General features: G+C 45.2%; 1 protein-coding gene and 1 long non-coding RNA gene across 3 annotated transcripts in view; one reads left to right on the plus strand and one right to left on the minus strand.

Annotated features, from left to right (window-relative positions):
• MLLT1 (MLLT1 super elongation complex subunit) overlaps nt 1–1,755 on the minus strand; it is a 119,411-nt gene extending 117,656 nt beyond the window's left edge. Inside the window, exon 1 of the mRNA XM_068233758.1 lies at nt 1,525–1,755. Coding sequence (XP_068089859.1) covers nt 1,525–1,536 — 12 coding nt within the window. The 5' untranslated portion in view covers nt 1,537–1,755. The remainder of the gene's footprint in view (nt 1–1,524) is intronic.
• A 227-nt stretch (nt 1,756–1,982) lies between these two features.
• LOC137508550 (uncharacterized) overlaps nt 1,983–22,405 on the plus strand; it is a 76,193-nt gene continuing 55,770 nt past the window's right edge. For both annotated transcript variants that reach the window (XR_011020484.1, XR_011020483.1), the window contains exon 1: nt 1,983–2,067. This is a non-coding gene — a long non-coding RNA (uncharacterized lncRNA). The remainder of the gene's footprint in view (nt 2,068–22,405) is intronic.

Genomic DNA, 22,405 nt, shown 5'->3' on the forward strand with positions numbered 1-22,405 from the left:
GTTTTGACTCACACTACATATGCCAGTAGATCAACAGGACTGCCAGGCAACTGGAATTGTGTACAAGGAAATAAATATGACAGCCTCCATATTACTCTCACCTCTGGTTCATTTTGAGTGAACCCGGAGGCAAACCTCAGGTCAAACAACACATACTTACCTAAGAAGAGTGAAGCCTCTAGATCCTGCAGAAGCTTCCCATGTCCTCCTAGTCCCTGCTCACCAGGAACCTCCGGAAGATCCTGGCCATACTACTCTTCATGTACGAGCACACCTGTGCAGTAGCACGAGCAGCTCTCGCTTACTGCGCAGGTGCAGCCATACCAGCTCAAATGCAGTACAGCCACGATCATGCATGAAGAGGAGTGAGGCCCAAACCTTCAATCTGACAAGCTCTTGTCCGATTTCTTCAAGCAGTCCGCAAGTGGCAAATGGAGGTCTGGAGGATAGCGTGGGAAATCTCTAAAGGATCCAGAGGTTGCCCAGAGGTTGTTTTATTTTTACTGGATATTTGCCTTAGGTACACATAAATTGATTTTATTTTTCCAACACCTTAAAAAGGAACTGTAAATAATAGATTGACTAGCAGGAAACTTGAACACTCTGATATCAGTATGATTACTGTGTTTTACATACTCAGTGTTCTCCCCAGGTTCTTTTAGGCAGGCGCTCCACCCGGCTAGTTTGGATGAGCACCTGGCTGTCATCGGCTCACCTCCTCCTATGCTATAAGCAGAGTTGCGAACAGAAGCACCGGCCCTGCACTCTCATCTTACTCCACCTGGCTACTTTTTCATGCCACCCGGCTGGAAAAAAATTCTGGGGAGAACACTGCATACTTATGTTTAAGGTTAGCCATGATCAATCTCTACAACATATAGAGCTGAACTGCAGAAACTATACTTTTTCTGAGCAAACATGGAAGGATCTTAACAAATCCTGACTTCACACTGAAAAGATGCTACCATGGTCTGCTATTTACAAGAGTATTTCCATATAAGACAAAAAGGACTTCTGTCTGAAACAAAGTCTCATACAATATAGCCACAACTTATAAAATTATCTACCCCATCCCCTTTTAATAACACATGCAAATGACACACACACACACAAAGGAACCACTACCAAAACACAGGTGACAAGTCTGGCAGTATCATTGTCACCAACCAATGCTCAGGAATAGCAGTTGATACATGAAGACACTAGCACTTAGGTCTTTCTACTTTTTTTTTTATTTATTTTTCACCAGAGTGGCCCATTCCCATTCTCTCTACCTGTGTACACCCTCCACTTCCACCTGCTGTGCCTACAAAGCCTTCATATCGTCTAGTCCATTTTCTACCAGCAGCCCATTGTCTCTGGCCTGCCTTACCTTCTAATGGCAATAATCTACCTGTCCCCAATTGCAGCTATAAGCTATACTAGATATTCCTGGTATTCTCTCTCTCACATGACAATCTATCATTCAATCAGTGTACGTACGCGCAGGTTCTAGCACCTCTCGCTACCTGATTATCACAGTACCTGACTGTCCATGTCTCTAAAGAGTCTTCAGGTCGATTCCTTCCCCCGAGCCTTTCACGACGTCTACGGCCACATCCTCCGCTATGACGGTCCCTTCCAGCGCCCTGTTTAGCGCAAAGAAACAAAAAATGCAGCGACACTACGAGGCACCACACAGCCCTTAGGCCCAAACCCCCTTCTGCCCTGAATGGATCACTCCGCCTGCAGATCCCATAGCCGGGATACCGGAATGTACCACCTTGAAACTGACCAATCAGAGGGTTGAACAGGCGGAGCTTCCTGTCAGGAAGCTACTGGAGAGAAAGAAGTGTTTGGGAAAACGACTCGATAGGCTAAGAAGGTTAGACTGACGGTCTGACTATCCAATACCTAGCGTTTGGGTGTTTCCATAGTGATAACAGATTCCGGTTCCACATTACCAAATTTGCTACTCCGCCTCTGCTTTTCTAGTTCGAAAAAATGATGCGTCTGCGTCTGGAGCTGGGCTGGGAAGATGGCTCGGCCCAGTGTCTCATGTAGCTGTGGAGCATCTTGGTGTATTCGGTACTGCTTTCTAGTAAATGTGGGGTTGGCTTTGTCTTACGCTGAATAGGTCGGTGAGGTTGTTCACACGCAAATGAGCATTGGCTTCTGGCACTGCTTATGATGATAGCTTCATAAAGTTCTTTCAGTTGCAATGGGTTTATCTGTGTAGTTTATCTATGCACATTACGTTTCAAATTGTTGTGCAAATTATATTTTTCTCAGATTTCCTATATATAGTCAGTGCAAGTGGCTGTCGGCATAATTGAGTCGTCAACAATTAGGCCTGGTGCACACCAGAGGAGTTTTTCTGAGCGTTTTGAGTTTTTAAATCTGCTGCTAATGTTATCCTATGTGTCTGTGCACACTGGAGCAATGAGGTTTTGTAAAAAAACCCATAGCATTACATTGGGAAGAGCTTTTAGAGGTTTCAAAAGCTCTTCCCAATGTAATGCTATGGGTTTTTTTACAAAACCTCATTGCTCCAGTGTGCACAGACACATAGGATAACATTAGCAGCAGATTTAAAAACTCAAAACGCTCAGAAAAACTCCTCTGGTGTGTTTCAGGCCTACGAGTAGAATTTGATTGTCACTGAACAAACCTTGGATTGAGGTCATTGGCGGGTGGGGGCCACACCATGAGTTTCTCTCTTATGCCCATAGCAGCCAATGATGCAGAGCTATTCCTTGTAGCATTGTCATGCATAAAGATGATTTTTTTTTTTCACGGAAAGCAAGGTTCTTTTAGTAGCATAAAAGAAAGTGGTCAGTCAGAAACTCCATATAATTTTCCAAGGTCGTTTTCATACCTTCAGTTGCACACCTAATATTAGCAATGTGATGCAAGCAACGCAGAGATCAGCCTTGCAGGGGTCACACTTACCGGCTTTCGTACGCGTTTTCTGCACAGAAAAACTGACTTCAACTGAGAACTCATGTTAATCAATGAGCTAGGTCACACTTTAATGCAGATTTCGCATGCAGAAAAAAAACTGACATCTTGCGCAATTTGTCAGTTTTCTCTATAAATTACATTAGCTGTTGTACGGTAGAGGTCACATTTGTCTTTCAGTTTTCTGAAAGGTGTAGAAACTGAAAGACAAGTGTGACCCCTGCCTCACATGACCCTGTGCGGCGGCATAGCACCTCCCCCGCCTAGTGACGTACTGCCTGCCCAATTGACTTGCATTATTGCATAATGCATGTGGTAGGCATGAGTGGCCCATTCCCATTCTCTCTACCTGTGTACACCCTCCACTTCCACCTGCTGTGCCTACAAAGCCTTCATATCATCTAGTCTATTCTCCATCAGCAGCCCATTATCTCTGGCCTGCCTTACCTTCTAATGGCAATAATCTACCTGTCCCCAATTGCATTAAGCTATACTAGATATTCCTGGTATTCTCTCTCTCACATAACAATCTATCATTCAATCAGTGTACGTACGCGCAGGTTCTAGCACCTCTCGCTACCTGATTATCACAGTACCTGACTGTCCATGTCGCTAAAGAGTCTTCAGGTCGATTCCTTCCCCCGAGCCTTTCATGGCGTCTACGGCCACATCCTCCGCTATGATGGTGCCTTCCAGTGCCCTGTTTAGCGCAAAGAAATAAAAAATAATGCAGCATTCTGTGTTTTTACCTTTATCTGTGCACACCTGTGCTGCTCTGAGTCAGCAACAAATATTTTAACCTCATCCTGCTTAAAGAGATTCTGAAGCGAGAATAAATCTCGCTTCAGAGCTCATAGTTAGCAGGGGCATGTGTGCCCCTGCTAAAACGCCGCTATCTCGCGGCTAAACAGGGGTCCCTTCACCCCCAAACCCCCCCCGCAAAATCAACGACCAACTTGGTCGTAAATTTTGCTCTTCCTGGAGGCAGGGCTAACGGCTGCAGCCCTGCCTCTCAGCGCGTCTATCAGATGCGCATCGCCGCCTCTCCCCGCCCCTCTCAGTGAAGGAAGACTGAGAGGGGCGGGGAGAGGCGGAGGTACGCGTCTGATAGACGCGCGGGAGGCAGGGCTGTGGCGGTTAGCCCTGCCCCAATGCGGAAGCGCTCCCCCGCTGCACGGGGGGATTTGGGGGTGAAGGGACCCCCGTTAAGCCGCAGGATATCGGCATTTTAGCAGGGGCACACATGCCCCTGCTATCTATGATGTCTGAAGCGAGATTTATTCTCGCTACAGACTCTCTTTAAAGTGGATCCGAGATAAACTTTCACTCATTGCATAATTGTGTTCCTTTCATATAGTTTACAGGTCATTCCTCAAGCCAAATACTCATCATGCTTAAAGTGGATCCGAGATAAACTTTCACTCATTGCATAATTGTGTTCCTTTCATATAGTTTATAGGGCATTCTTCAAGCAAAATACTTTTTTTGTTTTGTTTTGTTTTAATACTCTAATTCCCTAAAAACTAAACAAGCCTCGCCCACAGCTTCAGAGTGACTTGACATTCTCAGACTCATGTAGCAAGGGCTTATGGGAGCTCAGTCTGGGCAGGGGGAGGAGGAGGTTATTAGCCAAAGATTTCAGAGGCAGACGGGGAGGAGGCGAGGGGATTGATCTGAGGGCTGCAGATGCTATCAGCTTGCCTTTTGTGTAATGTGACAAACAGAACATGGCTGCTCTCATTGTATCACAGGAAGAAATAATCATAAACTGTTGAAGCGGTTTTCAGCTAGATTTGCTGTGTAAGCTATCTAAACTTTAGATAAGATATATAGACAAGTTACTTGTCATAGTTAGTTTTTCATCTCGGGCCCGCTGTAAGGGCCCATTCACACTAGAGTGTTTTGCCATGATTTCGCCAAAATGTTCAAACGTTAGCGCTTTTTAAAAGCGCTAGTGTAATGAAACCCTATGGGCCCATTCTTACTTGGGCGACTTGCGCTAATTGCCGCAAATCGCCCAAAAACGCGAAACGCAAACTCGTTGCCTGCACCATTTTCAAGCGATTTCCCGGCAATCGCGTTTCAGTGCTATAGAAGAGCTAAACGCGATCGCCGCAAAATCGTCGCAGTGTTCAGTGATTTCCACAATTGCCGGCGTTTTGCCTTTCAAAGTGTGAATGGGGCCTTAAAGGACTCGCGAGGCGAAATACAAAAAAAAAAAAGTTAAATACCTGCATGAAATTTAAAGGCACGGAGGACACCATCCGCGCGTCCTTAGTGCCGTTCCGTCGGGTCCCCGCTGCTCAATGTCCCCCCGGGCCGGCTCCTGACCCCACAGCCCGGGTCGGGCTCTCCTGCCTCCACTAAAATGGCTGCCGGAGCTGGCCGCGGCTGCACAGTCCGCATAGGCGCGAGTGCGGTGGCGCAGCTTTAGGGCCTTCTCCCCGATCCACACTACAGGAGACAGCCTGAGCAGCGGGGACTTGGCGGAACGGCGTGGATGGCGTCCTCCGTGCATTCAAATTTCATGCAGGTATTTAACTTTTTTTTAGTATTTCGCCTGTGAGTCCTTTAAAGTGAACCTAAAGCCTACCCAAAAAAATGAGATTAACTCACCTGGAGCTTCCCTCAGCCCCCTGCAGCCGATCGGTGCCCTCGCAGCTCCGCTTCGATGCTTCTGGGCCCACTGGCGACGACTTCCGGTTTCGCCGTCACCGGCCGACAGGCATGGGAACACGAGTGATAGTTCGCGTTCCCAGCCTGTATATCGCCCCCTATGCTGCTATTGCGACCTGGCCGCAATAGCAGCATAGGGGGCGATATACAGGCTGGGAACACTGCAGGGGGCTGAGGGAAGCCCCAGGTGAGTTAATCTCATTTTTTTTTTTTTTAATTGTAAAAAAAGACCCACCAGGGGCTGAGCAATCCACCACGGCGGTAATGGACGAGCTGAGCTCGTCCATACCACTAAGGTGGTTAAAGGATAACCGAAGTGACGTGACATGAGATAGACATGTATATGTACAGTCAGGGCTGTGGAGTCGGTCCAAAAATCCACCGACTCCGACTCCTCAGTTTAGGATTCCACCGACTCCGACTCCTCTAATTTGCATATTACAATTTTGTTGATTAAAAGTATGTAACATGAAATTCGTCTCTTAACTGCCAACGCTTAGGAATTTTACAAGACAATTGAAGTGAGAAGGATATGTAGACTACTATATTTATTCCCTTTAGACTAAAACTAGTCCTTGGTAAGAGTACTTGTAAAAGGTACAAACCGGAACAAAGAACATCTATCAGGCCCTAGGCAATGTAAGTGTGGGTACATGTAAGAATGATGTGCAGGTACTCTGCAGGGGAATAAAGAGATTCTTCCTCTATTACACATTCTTCATGCACAATCTGAACAAGGTTTATGGGTGACAGATAACACCTCTGTGTTCAATGTGCACAGCATTCTCAGTGGATTCCCTGCAGCTCTGGGGGGAGTGCATATGTAGAGTATAGTACTACTGTGTAACAAAGTAAACCTGAGACAGATGAAATTAAAGTTTTATACATACCTGGGGCTTCCTCCAGCCGCCTTCAGGATAATCAGTCCCTCGTTGTCCTCCTCCACCACCTGGATCTTCTGCTATGAGTCCAGGTACTTGAGCCAGTCAGGCGTAGTGCGCATGCACACACTCCGCCGCCAGGAGCATACTACACCTGTGCAGCACTATTGCGCAGGTGCAGAATGTTCCTGGCTGTGGGAGCGGCATGCGGCCGGACAGCGCTAACTGGCTGAATTACCAGGACTCATAGCAGAAGATCCGGGTGGTGGAGGACAGCGAGGCACTGATTAGCCTGAAGGGGGCTGGAGGAAGCCCCAGGCAGGGGCGTCTCTAGCCATTTTGTCACTCCAGGCGAGAAATCCTGTGGCACCCCCCCCCCCCCCCCCGTGATTGCCCCCAGTCCCATACCCCGCACCCCTCATGGTGAACACCACTCCTGTGGTGAACCCCACCCCCAAGACCCCCGAAAATCATAATGCAGCAGCGTTTCACCAGAAAATGTACTTATTGCGGCATGGGTTCACCAGAAAATAGTTGTTATGCAGCAGAGCGTTTCACCATAAAATATACTTATTGCGGCATGCACTCACACACACCACACACAGTACACACACACACACACACACACACACACACACACACACACACACACACACACACACACACACACACACACACACACACACACACACACACTGCACACAACATACACACTATACACAGTGCACACACACACACACACACACACACTAGACATGCACAGCACAGTACACACACTATATATACACACACACACACACACAGTACACACACTGCACACAACATACACACTATACACAGTACACACACACACACACTAGACATGCACAGCACAGTACACTCACTATACACACACACAGTACACACACTGCACACAACATACACACACACACACAGTACACACACTGCACACAACATACACACTATACACAGTGCACACACACACACACACACACACACTTTAGACACGCACAGTACACACACACACACACAGTACACAGTACACACACTGCACACAACATACACACACACACACAGTACACACACTGCACACAACATACATACACACACACACACACAGTACACACACTGCACACAACACACACACACACACACACACACAGTACACACACTGCACACAACATACATACACACACACACACACAGTACACACACTGCACACAACACACACACACACACACACACACACACACACACACACACACACACACACACACACACACAGAGCACACTGTACACAGCACACAGTAGACATACACTATACACATACAGAGATAGGAGGAGTGGAGTGAGACTGAGAATAGCCTGAGATGGAGCAGTTTATCTGTATTGCAGTCCCACATTACACAGAGACTAGTTGCTGGTAATAGGACTGCTGTCCCTGCCAATCTCTTACACAAGTCAGCAAGCAGCCCTCCTGGAGTCTAGGGACTGTCAAAACTTTTCAACCTGTTTAAGACCTTATCTGCACATGCAGTCATTATAACAATGGAGAGAGACCAGACAGATTTTTTCCCACTGACCCTCCAGACGAGTTCTACATCATGCTGTGTATATTTACCAGCTAGCCTGCCCTCTAATTGCACTTTTATCAGCTAGCCTAGTATTTTACATTGCCTTACATCAACAAACCTGAATACAGCAGACACAGGACCAACCCTAAATCATTGAATGAAAGGCGGCCTGGGGGAAGTCAATGCCTGGCTGCTACACAGTCTCTACATCCACGCAGTTAGCAGTAGCAGAGAGAGGGACTGAATTCTCAGGAGTTGGACTCAGGAGCTGATGATGCTGTACTCCTCGGATCCCTGACTAGGATGAGTGCCTTCTCTCACTGACTCATTCATTACTGTGGTTCTTTGAATCATTGAGCTGAAGTCCAGTCAGCCCCGCTGCTGCTGTGTAAACTGACACCTGAGTCAGCTGAGAGGCATTTCTTCTCTCACTACTCAGTGCAGAAGCGCCCTTGCCTCTTCCTGTCGCCTTAGGCGAAAATTTATAGCTGCCTAATGGCTCGGACGCCTGTGGCCCCAGGTATGTATAAAACTTTACTTTTCATCCGTCTCAGTTACCCTTTAATTTGTAGTCACCAAACCAAATTTTAATAACATATCAAATTATTTGATTTCATCAGCAAAGGGAGTGCATACATTTGCATAAATCAGCATCAATGCAGAATTATTTCCATCTCGTTGACCATCTCTATTAGTGACACAGCTACACATCAGGCTTTATTCTTACAGCATAGATGTTATTTAGTATATATAAGAGATTCCTGTGCACACATCATATATACAGTCACAATCAGATATGTATATCTGACCTTAAAAATACGGGGACTGCTTTATTGAAGCAGCACAAGTAACTAATTTTGATTGGTTTATTTCATTTTTGTGGACTAAGCATAGCTATTACTGTATATATACATTATTTTTAATGACTATTATCTGAGAAATAGAACATTTTATCATATTTTCTATTTTAATTACAGTTACAAATTCATTAGGAGTCGGAGTCAGTGCATTTTTTCCCGACTCCGACTCCAGGCACCCAAAATTGCCCGACTCCACGACTCCGACTCCACAGCCCTGTGTACAGTGCCTAGCACACAAATAACTATGCAGGGTTCCTTTTTTTTTTCTCTGCCTGAAAGAGTTAAATATCAGGTATGTAAGTGGCTGACTCAGGCAGGAAGTGACTACAATGTGACCCTCACTGATAAGAAATTCCACTATAAAACACTTCTGAGAGCCAGAAAGAGATAAAAAGGGGAATTTCTTATCAGAGATGGTCACACTGTAGTCACTTCCTGTCTGAGTCAGGACTGAGTCAGCCACTTACATACCTGATATTTAACTCTTTCAGGCAGAGAAAGAAAAAAAGGAACACCGCAATTATTTTTGTGCTAGGCAGTAGGCACTGTACGTACACATGTTTATCTCATCATGTCACATGTCACTTTGGGTATCCTGTAACAGCTGGAGAGCCAAGTTTGCAGATCACTGCTATAGAGCCTTCCCGCCTCTCTCTGTCTTCAACTAATTTGGTCAAATACTGCTCGCTCTCTCTCTCTCTCTCTCTCTCTCTCTCTCTCTCTCTCTCTCTCTCTCTCTCTCTCTCTCTGCTGTAAAGTGTTCGGGATCTTGAGTGCTCCTGAAGACACCGCTGCATACTGTGAGCGTCCTTCCTTGCACGTGCACAGTATGGAGCCACCTCTCTTCTGGAGGACTCTGCTTCCGCAGACTTCCGAAGTCCCCCGCGGTGGGGGATTGAAACAGAGGAGCTGTCACTGCAACTAGGGCACCAGAAGAGTGGAGGGAAAGCTCTATAGCAGTGTTTCTCAACATTTTATTTGTATGTACACCTTTTAAAATCCTGTACTCACCAAGTACCCCCCTAGCATAGTGTCACGCTTACCTTCCGGATTCCCGACGGCGTCTCTAGGCGGGAACTCTCATGGTTTTATCGCGTTAGCCCGATGTGCTTACGCATCGCGAGCACACAAGTTCTTCTTGATGGTATTGAGGAATATGAGGTGGAGAAGATTTTGGATAGTAGGAGGAGGGGTAGATCCATTCAGTACTTAAGTGGAAAGGTTTTGCGGTAGAGGAAAACTCTCGGGAACCTTCACAAAACATCCATGCTTCCAGGTTGGTTAAATCTTTTCACCTCAGGTTTCCTGGTAAACCAGCCCCTGAGGTGTTCAGAGACCGCCCTTAAGGGGGGGGGGGGGGGGGTAATGTCATGCTTGCCTTCCGGGTTCCCAGCGGCGTCTCTCTAGTCACGCGCGTGAGAACTCTCGTGGTTTTATCGCGTTAGCCCGATGTGCTTACGCAACACGAGCGCGCATGCGTAGTTACCTGTGCGCACGCATAAAACGGTCCGCTCATGCGCAAACAGCCATGTCCGCAAATGCGCATGCGCAATGCGGACTTGGCGCCCTTTTTCAAATGCTAACATTATTTAAGGTCACCTCACTCTACTGGCTGTGCTGTTTGTTCTGACAGCTTGGGCTAAGCTAGTTAGGCGAATCCCGTGCTAGCTATTTCCTGTCTGATTGTTCCCGGCATTGATCCTTGGCTTTGTGACCCCGACTACTCCTGTTTGCTGATTGCCCTGACTTCTGGCACCGGTTACTTGATTACGCTGTCTGCTGCCTGCCCTAACCTCCGGCTCTGTGACCACTCTAGTCTGCCACCAGCCTCAGCCATTATCTCGCTGTATGACTCCGCCTTGTGGTGTCCTTTGTTCTCTGCCTCACTGTTAGTTTCCCTTGAGCGTAACCTGGTGAACAATAGGCAGCTGAAAGTCCATCGTCCCTTGTGGGGCGCTCTGGTGAACACCCGTGGGCACTTAGACTCTACACTCTTGGGGACTCTCACCTCAGTGGGAAGGTCAACTGGTTCCCCGACAGTCGTAACACATAGTAAACATTATCACAAGTACCCCTTTACAAATATATATTTATTCATAGTACATAATTGGTTCTAAACAATTTCCAAGCATTTACTATTGCTTTTAATTAGCTAAAACACTAATTTGGTGTGTAAGATTTATCATTTTCTAAAACTAAATTTGTTATTCTTGGTTAAGTATATCCAGCCCGAGTACCCTCGGACCAATCAGAGGGTACACTTACCACATGTTGAGAACCTAGGCTCTATAGGACCCAGAGCCGTCCCTCTCCTTAGGTATCTGTTTTTGTTTTTATATAAGATTCCCATTAGCTTTAATAATGAGGAACATCCTTCTTTAGTAGTTTTTTCTTTTAATTTGGCTCACCTGGCAAACAAATTAGATAGATTTCCATGACTAAAAGAGCCCTGAGACACAAAATACCATCCACGAGTTTTATTGAAAAACAAAATATTAAATATTCATAATTAAATACAATTTGCATAATCATTTGGAACATGGTGTAGTGCCAGCACATTACTTAGCTGGAACTTTTACATACAGGGCAGGCGCTACCATAGGGCAAACTGGCCCCAGTGCCCTGCTGACTGTATGGTCCTTGAGGTTTCCCCCAACAGAGTACTTAAAAACCAGAGCAATTTTCACATCACGCTCCTCTTATTTATTTGCCAATGACGTTACTCATACCACCTGTAACGATTGTGGAATTCTCTCCGTGGTCAGCGCACAGGATGTGCGCTGACACTGCGGAAATCCTCCACAAGCGTATAATTTGAGAGAACCCAGCAAAAGGTGCAACGCACCTGTAGAGGGAGATTCCTGTCGGCAGATGGAGCTGTGGAGTGCAAAGGAACAGATCCTCTGCCCTGCCACAGACTCCAGACAGGAATTGTACGAAGGGAAGAAACGCAGGGCAAGATACCCTGAAAGAGAGAGAGCAAAGCGACAGAGGGTATGTGTGTCCACCAATCTAGTCGCCACCCTGCGATGATGAACACAACCATGAAGATCAGGTGAGAAGGCAATCGCAAGAGATGGCGATTGCTAACAGCGACACAAGACAGAATAAGCACAGAGGAGGAATGTATGTGTGTGCACCAATCTAGTCGCCAACCTGCGACGGTGGACACACAACAGAGGAAACCGAGTGAGAACGCAATCGCCTGAGAAGCGAATGAGAATGAGCAAAGGGACAGATTGTATGTGTGTGCACCAAACTAGTCGCCAACCCGCGACGGTGCATACACAACAGCAGATATGAAGTAGGAACGCAATCGCGAGAGAGGCGATTGCCAGAGGTGACACAAGGCTACAGCAAAGCAGAGCACGAGAGTAGCAAAGGCACAGCAAATCATACAATGAGAAGATAAGGAAAATAACAAACGCTAACTAAACGAGAACACCGCACTCATTCGCAACAGCGAACGCGTTTTCTGCGCGGTCTCTGTGTGTTAAGCACAACAGAGACAAGCACGCCTAACTAACCACCGACAGACAAACATGAAACAGAGGACGCGAGCGCTTGCTTAACGGTTACCTCGCCGAGCCTCCAGCAAGCGTTTGGAGCAGACAAGACAGGTACACAAAAACAGTGATAAGTGCGAGATACGATCCACTGCTCTTTCCGCCAGAGCGAGTGCGATCCAAGTAAGGCAACAGAGCTTGCAGGATCCCCTGCTCTTTCCGCCAGAGCAAGTGCGATCCAAGTATAGAAACAGAGCGAGCTGAATCCACTGCTCTTTCCGCCAGAGCAAGTGCGATCCAAGTACAGCAAGAGAGACAGAACAGGCAATACAAATAATACAATCCTGACTGCTCTAGCAAGGATGCCTAGCGCAGTCCCAGGAATTACTCTAAGCTAATCTTCAAACAATAAGCATGGCTGACACTCCAGGAGTGTTTCACAGGACAAACCCTTATGACCAGCGACGTACTGTGGAATCACATGGTATATATAGAGCAAGCCTACAAAGGATGTGGCTAGGCAATTTGCATCACAAACGTATGCAAATTCCTCAGCAGCAGCAAGCTGCAAAACTGACAAAAGGTCTCTCTTCCAGAGACCTGCAGTATGCAGACCTGAACAGTGGTCAAAAAGCTGCCTGCCTGCGCAGGCAGCTGAGCGGATCATTACACCATCGAAATGATTTGTATATTTCATTATTTCATTATTTGTTTTGCCACAAATTAGGCTTTCTTTGGGTGATACGTTTTGCTAAGAATGTTTTAATTTTATATGCATTTTAAAGGGAATAATGAGAAAAAAAATTCATTATTTCTCAGTTTTCAGCCATTATAGTTTTAAAATAAAATGTGCTGCTGTGGATAAAATCCACGCATTTTATTTGCCCAATGTATTGTGATAATCTATTTGGAAATAAAAGTGTATTTTTTGTGTTTAGGGATTTTTAATACTATATATCACTAATAACAAGCCTTTATTTGCAAAATTATCAATAATATACCCTCATGACATGTGTAGAAATATAATTTGTTGGTTGCTATGGGCGACAACACAACTTCTGTTTGGCACCAGCAGCTTATAACTGCACACAGTGATACGACACTCCGACACCCGGCAGATATCTCTTCTGAAAAGTGGACTCCAGACGTCTCAAGCTTTAAGAAATTTATTTTGCAAATAAAGTCATACAGGTGTGTGTATCAGCAATCTTACCTTCATTGCCTCAGCAAAGTAGAAATCTGAAGTTCATCTTAAGTGTTTCGTGCTCTTGAGCTATTCCTTGTGAATAACTCAGGTTCCTCTTAAAGGGATACTGTAGGGGTCGGGGGAAAATGAGTTGAACTTCCCCGGGCTTCTAATGGTCCCCCGCAGGCATCCTGTGCCCGCGCAGCCACTCACCGATGCTCCGGCCCCCGTCTCCGGTTCACTTTTTGGACTTTAAAGTCTGAAAACCACTGCGCCTGCGTTGCCGTGTCCTCGCTTCCCCTGATGTCACCAAGAGCGCACGGCGCAGACACAGACCATACTGGGCCTGCGCAGTACGCTCCTGGTGCCATCAGCGGGAGTGAGGACACGGCAACACAGGCGCAGTGGTTTTCAGACTTTAAAGTCTGAAATTCCAGAAGTGAACCAGAGGCGGGGCCGGAGCATTGGGGAGTGGCTGTGCGGGCACAGGATGTGTGTAAGGAACCATTAGAAGCCCCAGGTAACTTCAACTCATTTCCCCCTGACCCCCCCCCTACAGTGTCCCTTTAAAAACATCTATACTACGTTGTAGTAGTACAGGCACTATGACATATAAGCCTATGTACAGCATACAGTATAGGAGTTAGGAAGTGAATAGAAGTAGAAGTCAAAGAGAGAAGTGTCCACTTCCCGAGACCATCCGTTCCTTATAAACAGCCGGTCAAGGGTTAACACTGGATCCCATCCCAAAAGGGTGGAGTCTGCTGTCCATCACATGCTAGGCCTGCTATTGGCTGGCTGGAGCATGTTATGGAGTGACATGCCTCGTCTGCTCAGACGGGAAAAGCCAAATGTGGCTTTCCTTCCTGGATACCTGGAATATGAGCTCATATGTAATAGAAGATATGTTTACGGGTCTCGCTGTCCATGTGTTCTGTTCAAAGCACAACAAACTCATGTTATGCCGGTGCTTGCCATCAGCTAGTCTGGAATATGCGCTGGTAAACTGGCTCTGGCATTTTCTGGAAGATGCACAAAATGTACTGAAACTCGTGCTTCCAGAAATGTCTCTAGTTCTTTCTAAGAGAAATTCACAGCTTTTCTTTAAAGTGGATCCGAGATGGACTTTTACTCATTGCTTAATTGTGTTCCTTTCCTATAGTTTATAGGGCATTCCTCAAGCCAAATACTTTTGTTTTAATACTCTAATTCCCTATAAACTAAATAAGCCCCACCCACAGTTTTCAGAGAGCCTTGGCAGTAGCAAGGGCTCATGGGAGCTCAGTCTGGGCAGGAGGAGGGGGAGGTATTACTAGCCAGAGATTTCAGAGGGGAGGAGGGGAGATTAGTTTTTTTTTTCAGTGCTGATGGTGCAGCTAAGCCTGCCTCCATGTAATGTTTACAAACATGGCTGCTGTCATTGTATCAGCAGTTGGCTGATGGTGTAATGGTTAAGGGCTCTGCCTCTGACACAGGAGACCAGGGTTCGAATCTCGGCTCTGCCTGTTCAGTAAGCCAGCACTAATTCAGTAGGAGACCTTTGGCAAGTCTCCCTTACACTGCTACTGCCAATAGAGCGCGCCCTAGTGGCTGCTGCTCTGCTCTGGCGCTTTGAGTCCGCAAGGAGAAAAGCGCAATATAAATGTTATTTGTCTTGTCTTATTTGTCTTGTCTTGTATCACAGGAAGAAATAATCATATTCTATTAAAGCAGTATGCAGACAGATTTGCTGTTTAACCACTTTACCCCCGCGCGTACGTATTTCTCCGCCCCTTTTTCCATCCTTTAAAAACCAGGGACGGAGAAACACGTACTTTCCGCGTTCCCGACGCTGTCCGCGCTCCCGCTCGTAAACACGCCGCCCGCCGCTAGTAAAACCGCCGCCGCCCGCTCGCCCGGAGATCAATGAACGGGAAAATCCATTCCCGTTCGTTGATCTAAGCCCCACAATGACCCGCTGCTCTCCTATGGGCAGCGCGATCATTGTGAGAAGAAACTCACGTGTCCAGCCTCCTTATTCTTCCTCCAAGCTTCCGGAAGGAGGCTTGGAGGTCGCAATAAAGCAAAAAGTTACTGTGGCCATCTTGTGGCCAAATAGTAAACTACACCCTACACATTTTTCACATACAAATAAATGACTTTTACACAAAAAATTAACTCATTACCTCCCACACTCCCCATTTTTTTTTTTTTTTTTGTAATTAAAAAAAAATTCAAAAATTTACAATTAAAAAAAATACATAATTAGTTACCTTAGGGACTGAACTTTTTAAATATTTAAGTCAAGAGGGTATAACACTGTTACTTTATAAACTATGGGCTTGTAATTAGGGATGGACGCAAAACTGAAAAAAATGCACCTTTATTTCCAAATGAAATATTGGCGCCAAACATTGTGATAGGGACATAATTTAAACGGTTTTATAACCGGGACAAAAGGGCACATAAATTTCATGGGTTTTAATAACAGTAGCATGCATTATTTAAAAACTATAATGGCCGAAAACTGAAAAATAATTTTTTTTTTCCCCACATTTTTCCTATTTTCCCATTAAAACACATTTAGAAAAAAATAATTCTTGGCATAATGTCCCACCTAAAGAAAGCCTAATTGGTGGCGGAAAAAACAAGATATAGTTCATTTCATTGCGATAAGTAATGATAAAGTTATAGACGAATGAATGGAAGGAGCGCTGAAAGGTGAAAATTGCTCTGGTGGTCAGGGGGTAAAACCCCTCAGTGGTGAAGTGGTTAAACCATCTAAACTGTACATAAGATATATAGACAAGTTACTTATTATAGTTAATTTTTCATCTCGGATCCGCTTTAAAGAGAAACTCTGCATAGAAAGTCTTACTAAACTAAAACGGGTAAATCAGGGTTATATCCTGCAAGAATCTATCCAGAAATTCTTGCAACACACACAATAAAAAGTCCATAAGGTAACTATTTTTTTACAAGTGTTTTATTTTAGTAATTATAGGGTAGGGTTGTAAGGGGTTAAAATCTAATAAACATGTACAGTATGTATGTTTACTTTTTGGCCACAAGATGGAGGTACACTTAATTGCCGAGCACTGTAAACTGTACACGGAACTATTAATGCGGATCCGAGATGAAAAACTAACTATAACAAGTAACGTGTCTATATATATATATATATATATATATATATATATATATATATATATATATATATATATATATATATATATATATATATATATATATATATATATATATATATATATATATATATATATATATATATATATATATATATATATATATATATATATATATATATATATATTATCTCTCTCTATCAGCTAAAGTTTAAACAGCAAATCTAGCTGCAAACGGCTTCAACAGAATATGATTATTTCTTCCTGTGATACAATGACAGCGGCCATGTTCTGTTTGTAAACATTACACACAGGCAAGCTGATCTGCATCTCCAGCCCTTAGCCTGTGAAAACCTAATTCCCCCTCCTCCCCTCTGCCTCTGAAATCTCTGGCTAGTAACACCTCCCAGACTGAGCTCCCATAAGCCCTTATTACTGTCTGAAAATGCCAAGATACTCTGAAAAGCTGTGGGCGAGACTTGTTTAGTTTATAGGGAATTAGAGTATTAAAACAAGAACAAAAAGTATTTGGCTTGAGGAATGCCCTATAAACTATATGAAAGGAACACAATTATGCAATGAGTAAAAGTTTTATCTCGGATCCACTTTAAGTATAACTGTTTACTTTCATTTTGTCAATGACAAGTGGGCTTAGCAAGAATTTGGAGTCTGGGGCTCAGCACCCTGAGCTATACCAGCCAACATGGTCCATGATATGGAGGGGCTCTGGAAAAGAGGGACAGAAATCCTCTCCCCCAGAGCCCTTATCCATAACATAGACAAGTGGCTCATCCCCAGCTTCAGTGTTCAGGAAGAGGTGGTGGTAACTACCTCCATGCCTGTGGGTGTAGGTCTTGGGGGTGGATTCATGGCGAAATTGTTATAGGGATACTAATGTACTCCTCACCCATTTGTACAGAGTCAAAAGTGAAATAACATAATCACAAAAAGTCATTTACAGCAGGACCCCCAGTATCCGACACCAGTGGGAATCGCCTGATGCTGGATACATGTGCTTGCCGGTTGCTTAAGCAAACAGCTGAAAAAGCAGAAACCTCCCCTTGCAAATACTCACTGAGCCTCCAGCGATGCCTGGCAGTCTCCCCATACCTCTTTGCGGGCTCCTAACAGCCTTCTGCCATCCTCTGCACGCATGTCACATGGTCAGCATCGGGTCAGGTGACATATCAGTATCAGTGCACCATGCCGGAAAGCCGCTAGGAGCCCGCAGGGAGGTACGGGGAGACTGACAGACATCGCTGGAGGCGTGGTAAGTGTTTAAAATGTCCCAAAATGTTAGTCTCCGTTCTCCCTTACTATTCTTTAGATTGTGAGCCTCTGGCAGGGCCCTCCTCCCTAGTGTTTCCAGCTTGATTATGCAATCTTACTGTCAATCACCCCTCTTGTGGACTAGAACAGTCTCTATTTTGACCTATGACACTGTACTGTTATCAAATGATTTGCATGATCTTGTTTTGTTGTGAGTTTCCTGTATGTCCTACCTTGTATGTTAACTCATTTATCTATTGTGCAGTGCTGCATAATATATTGGTGCTTTATAAATACAATAAATAATAATGATCCCTCAGGCATGCTGGTTAGTTGAGACCTCCAGTTGCCTGAATTCTGGATAACGGGGACTTTGCCCACTGCTCGTTCCCAGTGGCATGTATGCTGCGGTGATTGGTGAAGGGGAACTATTTTTCCCTGATCCAATCACAGTTCCTGGAATGAATGTACATGACACTGATCAGGGGCTATGTCCATTCATAATAATAAAAGTAATGTTAAGTTCAAAGCCCAAACACCTCCCTGTAACCCACAGGTGTTGAACTCAGCCCTCGAGGGCCAAATCCATGCCAGTGTTTTACGATGGACTGAAAAATAAAGAAATGTGTTCTACCTGATGAACCACACCTTTCCTAATTAAGTCATCAATTAGTTTGAGATAAACCAAAAGTGTGTGAGGACCCTGGCCCTTGAGGACTGGAGTTCGACACTTGTGCTGTAACCGAAACAGAATTTAGTGTTTTTAATGCCGTCTAGTGGCGAAAATGTAAAAATACACCCACGTTAAATTGTAGTTAAAAATTAAGTTGATCCCTTTTAACACCCCCCCCCCCCCCCCAACCCCCCAAGTTACCAAACAAACAATAAAAACAAAACCGGTTTAAAAAAAAATACATAGAAAGTTGCCTTAGGGTCTCAGCTTTTTTAATATGTATGTTATGAAGGTAAATACTGTTATGTTAGCAAGTAAGGTCTTTTAATTATTGACCAGATAAAAAAAACCATAAGACATAAAAATGACACCTTTATTTCCAAATAATATATTGTCGCCATACATTCTAGTAGAAACCTAATTTAAATGTTGTGATAGGCGGGACTGATGGGCAAATAAAATGTGTGGGTTCTATTTATAGTGGCATTGCTTATTTTAAATCTTTAGTTTAGGGGATGGAATTAGAGAAATTGGGTATTTTTCCCCCCTTAAATTTCCCTATAAAATGCATAGAAAATAATTACTGAAAACAAGTAAAACAAGAAAAAAGATATACATTTACGTATGCTCTATAGTGCACTGAAAATTGCTTCCGTCCTTGAGGTGAAAACACCCATAGGCTGCAGTGGTTAATTGGTGATCCTACATCCTTATCCTCTAAATCTTGATTGAAGACCCCCACTGCACACCTTGCTTCCTGCAGAACCCTATGTGGTCCAGGCTCCAAATTCTGGTTATACCAGCCTGCAAGAGTGACAAGGGGCCAGTTTTCTTAGAATTTGTTAAATGTATGCAACACGTAGAACTTAGTATATATCAAAGAGTACTACAGAAAAATATAATTTTACAGAGGGTAAAACATTTTTCTTTAAACTTTTCTCAAAAACTTCAAGGTCTCCGTAACATATGTAAAAATAATTCAAAATAACAGTGACTCTCCATGGAACTGCACAACTCTACAAAAGGTGTAGTGCAATGTGTCCCCCCCCCCCCCCCCCCCCCTCCCACTGAAGCGGTACAGTACATCCCGATTCCTGTCCGCAATGTGTCATCGTCCTTCTGCCGGAGAGGTACAGTACTCCCCCCAACCCCCCCCCCCCCCCCCCGATTCCCATCCACTTCCTGTCTGCAATGTGTCCCCTCCCACTGGAGAGGTACAGTACATCCCTGATTCCTGTCCGCATTCCTGTCCACAATGTGTCCCTCCCCTCCTGGTTCCTGCCACCAGTCTACTGTCTAATGATGCCATGTAGTGGCCGCTTGCAAAATGTGCGCCACTGCAGGACGTCATAGAGCAGAGACTTACGAAGGAGTAGCTGCAGATCCCGGCGGCAGGAGCCAGTGAGTGAACGCTGGCTTTGCACAACACTGCAGATGCCGATGGGCCATTTGGGGGATGTACTGTAACTACAAATACCGCTCCGACGAGAGGAGGGGGACACATTGCGGACAGGAATTGGGAGAACCAGCTTCACATATCATGCTGCAGAGGGACACGCATAGTGAGTGTACCGCCAGAAGCCCTGCTAGTGGTAACGGCGGACACTAGAGACAATGAGGAGGTCGCGGCTGTGCACAACAGAGGAGTAAGATGTACCTCTAACTGTGAATGCAATTAGTGAAGCGGACTAATCTCCGATCTCATTTCCTGGACCGTATTGTTTGAGGACACTTTTCATGTCGGCAAATAGAGTTGGAGGATATATTTGAGTTTGACTGTTAGAGTTGGAGGATACAGTGGTTTGCAAAAGTATTTGGCCCCCTTTTCCACATTTTCTCCTATTACTGCCACAAACATGAATCACTTTTATTTGAATTCCACGTGAAAGACCAATACAAAGTGGTGTACACGTGAGAAGTGGAACGAAAATCATACATTATTCCAAACATTTTTTACAAATAACTGCAAAGTGGGGTGTGCGTAATTATTCAGCCCCCTTTGGTCTGAGTGCAGTCAGTTGCCCATAGACATTGCCTGATGAGTGCTAATGACTAGAGTGCGCCTGTGTGTAATCTAATTTCAGTACAAATACAGCTGTTCTGTGACGGCCTCAGAGGTTGTCTAAGAGAATATTGGGAGCAACAACACCATGAAGTCCAAAGAACACACCAGACAGGTCAGGGATAAAGTTATTGAGAAATTTAAAGCAGGGTTAGGCTATAAAAATATTTCCAAAGCCTTGAACATCCCACAGGGTTTAGGAAGGTAGAAAAAAGGACGGGAGGGAGACCAGGAGCCCAATCTGGTGTAGTACTGTGAGTAATAGAGGATTTTCATTCAAATATTAAAGCTGTTATACTCACAAAATTAGGTTGCAAGGTAAGAAACCACTGGAATCGCGTGTGGGGAAGTACCTTCCCCACTCGGCCTTGTCAACTGGTGCTCGCAGCTCCTTAAAAGGCCCACTAATCAAAGTGGTGACCCCAATCTTGGGGTGAAACATCCGCAGAAGAGGTGAGGCGCCCGATAAATTTGCACAGTTTAGATGTATTCTATACACTCAGATGCAGTTTTCTCAAGGATTAGTAATAGATGGTCCTACCTTTACAGGAGTTCTGTGTAATTAAAAAAGTAAAACGAGCTGACACTTACCTGGGGCTTCTATCAGCCCCCTGCAGCGGTAATGTCCCACGCCGTCCTCTCCTGATGCGCCGTTCCCTGTGTCTTCACGCGAGTGATTACACTGCGGCTGCGCGACCGAGCTCTCGCTTCCGCACGAGTCATCAGAGCTTACTGCACAGGCGCAGTACAAGAAAACTTCGTACTGTGCAGTAAGCTCCCGATGACGCGAACGGGAGCTCGCATTATTCGTCTGTCGTCAGACGAATAATGTCTGGTGCCGGCGGCGGGGAATGGCAGATCGGAGGAGGATGGCGTGGGACGGGGGCTGATAGAGGCCCCAGGTAAGTGTCAACTTGTTTTACTTTTTAACTAGCACAGAACCCCTTTAAAAAATAGGTACTTTATTGGGTACTTAACTGACAACGCGTTTTGCGGTATAACCCACTTCTTTAGGTCGAATACTGTGCCTTTGTTGCAATTTTGGTGGTGAAGTGGTTGGCAAAGTCGTTGGCTGAGGGGGAGGAGTGGGGTTGAGGAGGGAGTTAAAGGTAGCAAAAAGCTGTCGAGGGTTGGAAGCTTGGGTTCCAATCAGTAATGCAAAGTACCTTTTGTTTAGCCTCAGAGAGGGCAGTGTGGAAGAGTAACAGTTTGGCCTTGTAATTTAGGAAGTCAGAATTGAGACGTGATTTTCTCCATTTCCGTTCGACTGCTCTAGTTTCTTTCCTGAGGTTACGTGTGTGGGTGTTGTGCCAAGGTTGGGGGGCTTGTTAGGGTTGAAGATTGAGGGGGGAGCTTGATCCAAAGCAGAGAAGAGGGCAAGGTTATATTGTGCAGCCGCTTCATTGGGGCATGTTAGGGTGGGAAGGTGGGAGGAGAGAGAGAGAGAAGGGGACTTGCTAGGACATTTGGGCTGAGATTACAGAGGTCTCTCTGCCATCGACCAGGCTGAGGGGTGGGAAGAGATGTTGTTGATGGGGAGATGGTGACAGTGAGGAGGTGATGGTCGGAGATAGGGAAAGGTGCAATGTCCAGGTTAATGAGGGAGGTGGACTTTGAGAATATGAGGTCAAGAGTATGACCAGCGCGGTGGGT

Source organism: Hyperolius riggenbachi, chromosome 1 (genome assembly GCF_040937935.1).
Source record: "Hyperolius riggenbachi isolate aHypRig1 chromosome 1, aHypRig1.pri, whole genome shotgun sequence".
NCBI lineage: Eukaryota > Metazoa > Chordata > Amphibia > Anura > Hyperoliidae > Hyperolius > Hyperolius riggenbachi.